General features: G+C 29.7%; 1 protein-coding gene across 1 annotated transcript; it reads right to left on the bottom strand.

Moving 5' to 3' along the window:
* Nucleotides 1-276: 276 nt before the first annotated feature.
* Nucleotides 277-10,250, bottom strand: LOC124360321 (ubiquitin-conjugating enzyme E2-17 kDa). Its single transcript, XM_046813837.1, has 4 exons — nucleotides 9,981-10,250; nucleotides 6,121-6,201; nucleotides 2,915-3,119; nucleotides 277-1,927 (listed from the first exon to the last, which is right to left on the bottom strand). The coding sequence occupies exons 1-4, from the start codon at nucleotides 10,022-10,024 to the stop codon at nucleotides 1,802-1,804; spliced, it is 456 nt and encodes a 151-aa protein (XP_046669793.1). The 5' UTR covers nucleotides 10,025-10,250; the 3' UTR covers nucleotides 277-1,801.
* Nucleotides 10,251-10,730: the final 480 nt, after the last annotated feature.

Raw genomic sequence — 10,730 nt, 5'->3', positions numbered from 1 at the left:
AACCCAATTCTAACCCTAAGAGCCACACTTACTGGGTATTATATTGTCCTTTTGACGCTATAGTATTTTATCGATACTGTGATACCCAATCTGTAGACAGAACTGAATTTTATCTTTTTTTTAGGAAGATGGTAATGTCAGTAACCGTAACCATATGGCGTCTCATAACCAATTACAAGTGTCACTATTTCCATTTATTTGGCTCAGGATATCAAATTAAGAAAAACCAATGAAACATGTATACATAAAGTTTTGTGTTTGAAAAGAACACACAAGGCTAAAACTATCTTTTATTAGGTTTTCACAGCCACAAAGCCAGTTGTGAGATTCATAATTAATTGTAGGCAGTAAAGTGTCTTAATGTAACTCTACTCTTTTTTTAACAATACAAGTTCTTAAAATGGTCTCCCTGATTTGACTATATTTAATTTTTCCTCCAGTGTGAGTGCTAAATGGCTTCACCAGAAATTCTTATAAGGTTAAGTACATAACCTCACTTTTCATGCAACAGTGACACGATTATTGATAAAGATTATGATAACCACAACAAGTGATAACCAGATACTTTGACCAGTGTTATCCTCAAGAGTTAGTTATAATTCAAATATCTAAAAACCTGTAACTATCATTTAATATTTTTGTATCGAGTAACTACATTAGAACTGTTCAAAGCGGATTTCTAGAACAATTCAGATAATTGATTGTCTCCAGGTAGTAATTTGAATAATGTCATATTTACTTGTTTTGTGTAAGAACTGGGATATAGCTGCACATAGGAATATAAAGAGTAAGACTTTCAATTACTGAAGTCATAATTTTCGGTTTTCATGTGAAATAAATACTGTTCATAATTTGTATCATATTTATTCAAGAGGCCTAATTAATATTCCTTGTCCTTATTTTCAATGACTGTGTCCAAACTATGGTAATCCTAGCTTACATTAGTGTGATGACACAAATTAAGAATATAACAGATATAGGAGAGTGCTGAGATTTGTGGCTAAGAATTGTTCTTTGGAAAACATTCTGTGAATTACAAACATGATTTAATTATTTTAAAACTATTATGCAAGAAATAAAAATTACCAACACATTCATAAGATCAATCATAATCCTAAATAATAATCTTCATATTGAGCACTAAAAAAAAACTTATTTGTACATTTATCTTCAATATAAAATATTAATCACGAACAGTTTAAATAACAGAGGAAATTGTTTATTATGCATATTACACTTATCGAGAAGAAATATGTACAATGAAACAGTTCACGTAACAAATTTGATACAGAATAATCAAATTAGATTACACAGTAAAATATACCACTACTAACTACAATTATGTGTGTTAATAATAAACCAAATAAATATTCTTTATAAAGGTGGAAGGATGCTTGTAAACTATGATCTTGTTTATAAAGACATGACACAAACTTATAAATATAATATTAAATAAATATGTCATACAAAATTATATCCATTTCAGTATTTCACAGCTTATTTAGCCTTCACACTCACTATTAGAGATATGTGAATAAATAAATAAAAGCTTCTATTAAGAATATTAAAAATGAAAAACTTACGTAAAACTTGACAAGGTTTTAAAAACTTCATTCATAAAACTGGCAATATTTGCTGGTACCATTTATACTACACAAACTTGTAACACAAAAAAAGAGAAAATGTTGTACAATCGTGTCACTATCAATGCAAAAGTAACGTTAAAAATTAACGACTTTACACATTAAAAATGTTTTTACTTCCAATTACTTTTTTTGAAGTTGTGTTAAGGTAAGAAATGTCAATCCACAAAACTTTGCTCAACACATGCTTTCACTCTCTTTTCATATTCTCTTCTACTTTCTTTGTACAACTGAGCTGCCATGGAGTTGGCTGGTGAATTAGGGTTTGGATCACTTAGTAGAGACTGAAACACAAATTATACAGTTTAGAGTTTACATAATTGAATTGATTAAAACTAACAAGAAATATATAATAAAACTGAAGACATCTAATATTGTTGTGTTATCACAAAACTTGAGATTCACTAAATCTCCTAATGAATACGTTAGCTGGTGCATCAGACTGATTTGGGCCTCAGATGTCTCATTGATTTAAAAGACCTGTCAACGTTACTAAGCAGCTGTTAACCAGTTCTATTAGCTTCCCATCTAGGCTGTATTCTGATGGAACCCACTGAAACCAACCATTAGAACTTTCACATGATTTTTGTGTGTGTATAAATTAGGTAGCAGATATTAGGAGTGAGGTAGGAACAAGTGCTTACTCAAAGGTCTCATACCTACAATTGTTAAGATCAATAATACCCTTACAGCTTTTACATGAATATTCACCAAATTTGAGAAGTTCACAGATTCCGTCCTATATTGTTATGGTGATGTCATGCACATAATAAATAGCCAGTACTGACTGAACTATGTATACATACATAACTCTTTTGCTGATTATTTCACTATTTAATAATATTAGCTTCAGCACAAATAATGTTATATTACTTATAGCTTAAAAATATGTTTATTTAGACTTGTAAGAATCTTACAGTGACTATGGCTTTTATGAATAAGTTCTCACAGTATTGTATATTTGTTATTGATTGTAAAATGTATTCCTCACTGAAATTTCATCATTATGTTTAAGGTTTTAGATAGTTTTTCGACAATTAATTACATTTTGCTATTATAATACTAAATGATTAAAAAATGTGTGGTACCAGGGGTATGTCTGTATACCTGTATCATAGGCTGGACTTGATTAATGTGTTAAAGTTGTGTTTAAAGACAAAATTATAAGGGTTGCTTCTTTTGTTAAGAATAAATAATGGAAACCAATGACAGATAAAACTTTCAGTACAAAGAAAACAATATTTTCAGAACAATGAGGAAAAATTAAATACCTGTATGGAAGTTAATATTGCTGAAACATCATATGTAGGGCTCCATCTGTTCTGCAAAATATCTAAACAGATTCCTCCATCTGCATACACATTCGGATGAAACATTTTGGAAACAAATCTCACAGTTGGTGGTTTATTAGGATATTCCTCTGTGAATTCGATGGTTAACTTAAAAGTTCCATCTTCAAATGGAGTATCATGAGGTCTGGAAAAGAACATATATATAAAATTTAACCAATGTCAGAAGTCAAGAAAATGCTAGCAATGTATTGTTGACTGTTTAAACTTAATAAAGTCTTGTTAGAAATTTCGAATTGTTACAAATTAGTTTAACATAAAGATAATTCTCATACATAAGACTTAATCAATTCTGTTTGATAATCTTGAAGTAGTATATAATACAATATTGTTAATAATTAGACTGTTTATAAATCTCACTTAACACAATGGCGAGAGTTCAAAACAAGATAAAAGTTTAAAAATAAACAAAGTCTTGATATAAACTGTATTAGCCGGAGTGTGGCTTGTATAAAGCCAAAAGTACGATTCTGACAGAACATACAAATAATAGGAAGGCAATTCCATTATTAGCTGAACGCTAACAAAGCCTAATCATTTGAGGGACTGGAAAATTTTATTTCTGTCTCTTGTGTTTACATGATATCTCAAGAACGAACTGATCTATAAATGTTAACCCATTGCAGATCGTGGTGTTACGGCGCGCAGGCACGAATTAATTTTTGGTCGGCGGCCGCCGAACGTTGAACTGGATTCCGGTTTATAAAAATATCTCCATCTATATTCTTAAAAATAAAATAATTGAATACAATATATTACTTATGAACTATTGTAATAAATATCAATTAAGTTCAGACGATCGTAAGTATTCCATTTCTATCAACTCATATTATGACACGCAAATTATACCATAAAATGTGATACTAGTTACTATGATAATAACAGCTGAGGAAAACAACCAATCAGAAGCGCTAAAAAGCAGAGAGTAAACTCATGTGATTTTTCAACTTTGACATACAACTGCGGTCTGTGGGATATTTATAAAACTTTTGAAAACTCTGAAAAAAGACCGTTGTTAAACACTCTTAGTTGACAAGTGAAGATGATCGCCCAATCTATCAGACATTAATAGAACTATTTGGAGGGAAACATAAAAGCAGACTGCTTTTGCGACCTGAGCTCGTCATCGCGTTAGGCCCGGCCACTGCGTGACGAACGCAGCTCGTCAGTGATCCGCAATGGGTTAAGCTTTGCATGATGCTTCATTTCTATATAGGTAACATTGAGTTCGATGATGATGCATGTCACTCTATGGATTTGGCTGAATGTTAGTGAAAATGTTTAAATTGGTCATGAGCGGCATAGGGAAAATCACAGTGTAAATAAATTTGTAAAAACTGAGTACAATATTTTATTTTAACATGTGATAGTTTTACATGTAATGAGAATACTTTGCTTGATTGGTAGTTAAGACTTTCGTCTACTTGGTATTATCCTTTCTACTCGCTAGAAGAATACCTGCAAAGGACCATTTATAAACACTATATCTCTTTCTCCTTTAATTACTTCAAATTGAATAGTCACTTTTAAATTCTAAATCTGACACCATTTGTAATATTCAAGATTATGACCAAAGGCATTTCCAATCAGTACTTTTCAGATCTTAAGATTATATCCTAGATCGTCCAATTTTTCCGACATAGGATCATGTTGGATGATCTGGAATGATAAGGTAGAGTTCCATATAAAAGATATACACAAACTTAATATTAAATCTTAACCAATACCGATTGTTATCTTTGTATCAAAAGGCTCAGTCTTTAAACCAATGTTTTTTATAATACCGTTAATAAGTATATAACAATATAGTACACATGAAGGTGCTCAATAATCTTTCCTGTTATTTGTTAGAAGAATATAACTTAAGGTAGGTTTATGTTGCTAAAGAATGTCAATCCCTTTATGGACGACCAAAACTCAGTAAAATATGTCACAAGTTCTTTAGGCTCGGTACAAAGTGTGTGATAGTAAATTTACACCAAATTATTTCTCCATGGTTTTATGGTAAAAATGGTGTAGTACATTAACCAAAGGTTATGGATTTAAAATTTATGATAAAAATAAGAATATAGATCAAGCTTTTTGTTGAGTATACATGTTTTTTACAGCAATTTCAACGTATTTTCTCAAATACCATATTTTTTATGGAGAATATTGGTTATATTTACACTCATCAACATACAAATGTCAGGAAATCAAATGTCAGAAATGTCCAGATCAAGAATTGACAATTTAAAATAAAGAATTATATATTTAGTTTGATTGTTATAGCATGGCTAAAAAACTACAAGCGGTTAAAAAAAGTATAAATAACTATGATAAATAAGTGTTAGTAATATAAAATTAAATCTTAAGTAACTTTATCAATTCCTTATTGGGAATAACACAGTTTTCTGTGCTTAGTCATCGAAGTTGCGTGTAATTTAAAAACATAGAAGACAGTATTAAACAAATATTTAATAAACCACTACACAATAGGATTTTAGGACCCAACATTACTTAACAAAAGATTTACCAAAGAGAGAGAAGAATGGGCAGATGAGTGGGTGGACTGCCCTTTGACCCCAAAATCAATAAAATTTCTCCTTGAACTGAGAGGAACCTAAGTACTAAGTTTCAAATTTATTGGGACATTTCTATCAAGAGTTATAACACTGACAGGTGGCCTGCTCTTTGACACCAAGATCAATTATGTTTCTCCTTAAACTGAGAGGAACTTAAGTACCTTGAGAGGAACCTAAGTACCCATCTCTAGGTACTAGGCCTATTATGAAATCATACAGACATAAGGATGAAAACATGGTTTTAAGAATGCCCTATTGGGTTTGTAATAATAATAATCTCTTTACTGCTGATATAAAATTTAATTATGTTACATTACACAGTAAACATCTAGTTATGAAACATTAATGTATTGTTATTTAACATATTAGGCTGTTGCATGATTTTTTTATCTCATATTATATGATTTAAATTAATAATTTTGTAACTTTACTACACCGATTACAACAAAATTAGTCTATTTTTCCTGGGGCTAAAACCAAATAAAAATTTTACAATTCTTAGGATTAAAACTTTAAATATTAAAATACTGCACATTGAAATAGTCTCTATTATACATGACTTACCCAAAAATAACAGCATTCCAAATCATTATATTATTGTCTGTAGGAGCACCACTCACACCTGTAGGGGGATCTTCTTGCAGTCTAAACAAAAATCATACTTTAATAGCAATCACATAAATCACAGTTACTTACTCACCAGAAAATAATATTACCAGAAAACTTACCGCCTGAAATTACACTACTATTCAACTCGTAATTTAAAGCAAGTTGCATATAATCCTTTTATGGCTAGCATGTTATTTTTGTTTTGTTATTTACTCCCATTCTTTTTTGTAGTATAAATAAAAGATTTCCACAGAATTTGTCTTTTACAAAAATAGTCACAATTAAGTTTATTTGTGATGAAGTTTAAAAATTTCAATGTACATTCTTTAAAAAATGCTTGGGCTGGAGTGTAGTAAGCAACCACCACCACAATAGAATTGTGGGTACCAAATTATCAATAAGAAAGACCTACACTACTGAATACAGAATCATTTTAATTAAAGTTATCTACAATTAATTATTGCCAGCTCTTTTTACTGTACTGAATAACAATATTGTTCCAAACTAATTCAAACAAAGTAAAATAATTTGTATGGTATTTGAGGAATGGGCGCAAGTACAGTGGTGATGTGCATTTGTATTTACGTCACAAGCTGTCAGACACATTTATCCTGCATTAGTAAAAAGTAACTAAATGTTACACTGTATTTGTTTGTATGTTTTCTAAATACACATAACCTACTATTCAACATTAAATTTCTTTTTTAAATATAAAACAGCTGAGGTATACTGTAATTTTAAATATCTATAACATCATTCAGTTCGATATTTTGGTTTCAGTAGTTCAGATAATTATGAATATCAATGATCTCATTGTAGTGGTGGTCACTTATTACACTGCAATCCAATTCTTCCTTTCCACCAACATGCTTACCTCCAGTGGAGCAATTTTTTAGTCAGGGATTTAATGTTTACTTGCTACTTGACACTTGGGCCAACTTTAAAAAAATACAAAATCATGGATTTAAAACAGAGTTTACACCAGTACATAGTTGATTCAATATCAATCAAATTACATTAGGCCTACATGCCCAATAAAAAGTAAATCATTCCAAAATCGGAGTGATTTAAATATTATTTCTAACGAATGCATGGACTGTCTGCTTTGCAGTATTTATTTACCTTGCATGTTAACACTATGTACAATAGCATTTTTGATTCTTAGTTTTCATCATGTTTTTTAGCTTTTACTGACTGAACCTATTATATTTACTAAATGGTTAACAAAGTCATCTATTGTCAATCAAGTAATAACACAATTCCATTAATTTTTATTCATGATAAATTTAAAATTCAGTGTTTCAATATAAGTAAATATTTACACATGTGAGAATTTATATAAACCTTTCACAAAAATGTATTATGTTACAAAATTAAGTTATCTGGAAATGAATATATGACAAACAATGTTTGGAATTCCAATGAACAATAACAATTCCCTGATACAAAATGTGTATCTTTAAAGAGCAAATAATTAATCTCAATGGTTGTCTTATTTTTCTTAACCTTAAATATATTGCATCACAATGTGTATGTTAAATATCCTTCTACAATACATATTTGGATGATGAAAAACAATAGTAGCTTAAATTTAATGTAAAAGCAAATCTTAGAACAGAACTGTCTAATTAATTATTAGGTTGAATCAATGCTTGGATCCTAACTTGGAGGTATACCAAATCAGAAAGAGTTTATGCATGTATTCTATTCCAAGCTTGGTATGCAACACAGGTGTATTCAATGTTCTTAGTTTGAACGATTGTGTAATTTGCTAACTTGCTCCCTAAACCATTCCAAACTGTTAAAATCTATCATCATACAGGATTTCTGAAATTAGGAATACGTAAAGAAGTGCTCTAGATAGCCTTCTTGTAACTACAAACTTACATAATTAGGTTTTCAAGACCGAGTACAGACTCTATTCAGAAAGAATAACAATTATCTAAGTACATCCTGCCAACTGAAAAAATTGTAAGTATTGTTTGTAGGCATAATATGTACTGGTGGTAAACTAGTGAATACTTCACACTTAAGTAGAATTAAGGTAATGTTATAAGATAGGCTAAGTTTTAATAAACCTACTGGTTTTTCATCTACTAAACGTTTTTCTGCTTAATATTGGTTTAGTGTTGGTAATCAGTAAATTAAATAATGGGTTACATTTTTTGGTTGCAGTATAATAAGCAGCCAACAACACAATCGAATTATGATTATAAATTATAAAAATTGATAAACTATTGAATACAACATTTGACCTAATAGATATTTATAATTAATCATTGCCATTTGTTTTTATTTTATTTATATAGTGAGGCTAGTGATACCAGCAAAACAAATGGTGGTGAGTGTTCAGTTATTACATCTCAAAATGTATTTTTAAACATTGAATGAACAATATTTTAAATGGTTACAAGATAATGACCTAAGCTTAGCTACTTTAAATTCAAAAAGTCCAGTTTGTAGTGAGGATATGAAAACTAGATATCAAAGTGTTTCGCTGCAAGAAAAGTCACAACGTATAAAAAACAAACTAAAATAGATTTTTTTGAACATTCTAAATTTTTTATTATGAATATATTGAAAATCGTATACTATTTTAGTTTGGTTTTGATGACTTCAGTACCATTTTAGATTGGCTAAAGTAATTGCAAGTAACTACATTGATCAAACATAGTTTATATAAAGTTTATTTGTTTTATATAATCTGAAACAAATACATTTATTTTACATATAAAAGTATAGCTTCACTAGGCCTATACTATGATTTTAAAGGCCTAAAACGTTGTTCAGTTCGACACTTTTGCTCCAAATTAATTCAAAATAAAACCGTGTTTGGTATTTGACTAATGGGGGCAAATAGAATAACGATGTAGTAAGTATATCCTTTGCTTCTCAAGGAGTCAAACACATTTATCCTTGAAATGAGTAAATGTTACTGTTTTGTTTGTAACATTTTATAAGTACAGTAAGCATAGATAGGTGTTTTTTATTTATCATTAATATATTAATTTTTAAGATTTAAAACCAATTGAATCATATTATTATTTGAAAACCTAAGTACGTTATTTAGTCTGATGTTTTTAATATTTTTAGATGGTCATGAATACCGATGATTCAATTGTGTTGGTGGCTGCAGCCAATTTTTAACAAAACTACCCCATATTAATAAATTACATTTACAATTAGCAAAATAATTTGGGGTTTTCTTAGTATGAACTTACTAGCCTAGAGTATAAACCATCCATATAAAAACATCTTAAATAAAAAAGGATTTAGCCTATGTGGAACATGAACAGAAAATTGCACCAGAATATTAGGCTACATAGCTTTGCTCTTTCTAATAGGCTAGGACAAAACACACAAGGTATACCTAATTTTAAATAATATACTTTGGTAAACATAAAAGATGAATAATTGGGTTCAATGGCTAGAGATTTAGAAAAATAGCTTAAGGATAGGCCTCTGTATTAAAATAGGCAAAACTAAAATGACCAAAATTGCAGTTATTTTATTTATTTTAAACATGAACCACTATAGCCCATTATGAATTAATTTAAACAAGGCCTATAGAAAATAATACAAGTAAAATTACAAAATGTCGGATACAAGATCAACAATTAACACAATTTAATTTCTTAATACAAAACTTATGGGCTTATTAAGGTCACATTAGAAGAAATAAATGGAACCCAACTTCTATGATGTTACCAAAGTGAATAAATTGATATGGTAATAAATAAAAAAAATACATTTATTTAAAAGGCATCACTTCCATTAGTAAAATAATATAAAGGAATAGCTCAAACGTAAGTTACCTCTTAAAATCACGCATAAGACGTCGTCTGGCTGGAGTTGACATTTTACAGGATTGGAAATCTTAATGTATTAAATCTGAATTGTTTCAATTAAATTGCACCACAGTGAGATTAGATTAAAATATTAAATTACTTCCGTGGTAACCTGTCACCTAATCAACTGACTGTAAAATACATTATTCCGTTCTTCACCAATTTTCTATCCTGAATCTTCAGTTTCTGATCCCTGAATCCCAATTCCCGAATCCCGACCCTATTCTAGAATACGAATGAATCATCTGAATCTACGATCAACTGGTTCAAGAACAGGAACAGACCACTGAGTATATGCCTTTCTTATTAAAAAAAAACATGCCCTGAGTACTATATTTAATTATAATTTTTTATTATTAATTTTCATTTACAAGCCATGTTTGAAACCTATTGTGAAATAAAATTTTTGTTGAGGATTTAATTAGACGTACAATTAGCTAAGTATTCCGCTTTAATTAATGGTGTAGTACTTCAAACGATAAAGAAAGAAATGTTACATTTAAATAGTATCAACTACAATATTTCGCTTTAATCTTTAATTATACATCAGTCAATAGAAAGATATTGCATCCAATTGTAAAATGTGTTCCCATTTTTTAAATATAATGTGGTTGTTCGGTATCCGCATTCCTTTATTCTCCATGGTATTCCCCAACAACCAGAGAAACCAGCGACTATAAATATGTCACAGAAAACTATTAAACACTTTATGTTACT

The sequence above is a fragment of the Homalodisca vitripennis genome, chromosome 4, assembly GCF_021130785.1.
Source record: "Homalodisca vitripennis isolate AUS2020 chromosome 4, UT_GWSS_2.1, whole genome shotgun sequence".
NCBI classification, from domain to species: domain Eukaryota; kingdom Metazoa; phylum Arthropoda; class Insecta; order Hemiptera; family Cicadellidae; genus Homalodisca; species Homalodisca vitripennis.
This window is presented reverse-complemented; position numbering and strand designations above follow the sequence as displayed.

What these genes read in the sequence shown, in the direction of transcription:
- LOC124360321 (XM_046813837.1), bottom strand. Translation starts at nt 10,024, where the DNA reads ATGTCAACTCCAGCCAGACGACGTCTTATGCGTGATTTTAAGAG. An exon ending in TGGAATGCTGTTATTTTTGG is followed by an intron (nt 3,120 to 6,120) that starts GTAAGTCATGTA and finishes GTTCTTTTCCAG; the next exon opens with ACCTCATGATACTCCATTTG. An exon ending in CAATATTAACTTCCATACAG is followed by an intron (nt 1,928 to 2,914) that starts GTATTTAATTTT and finishes TTTGTGTTTCAG; the next exon opens with TCTCTACTAAGTGATCCAAA.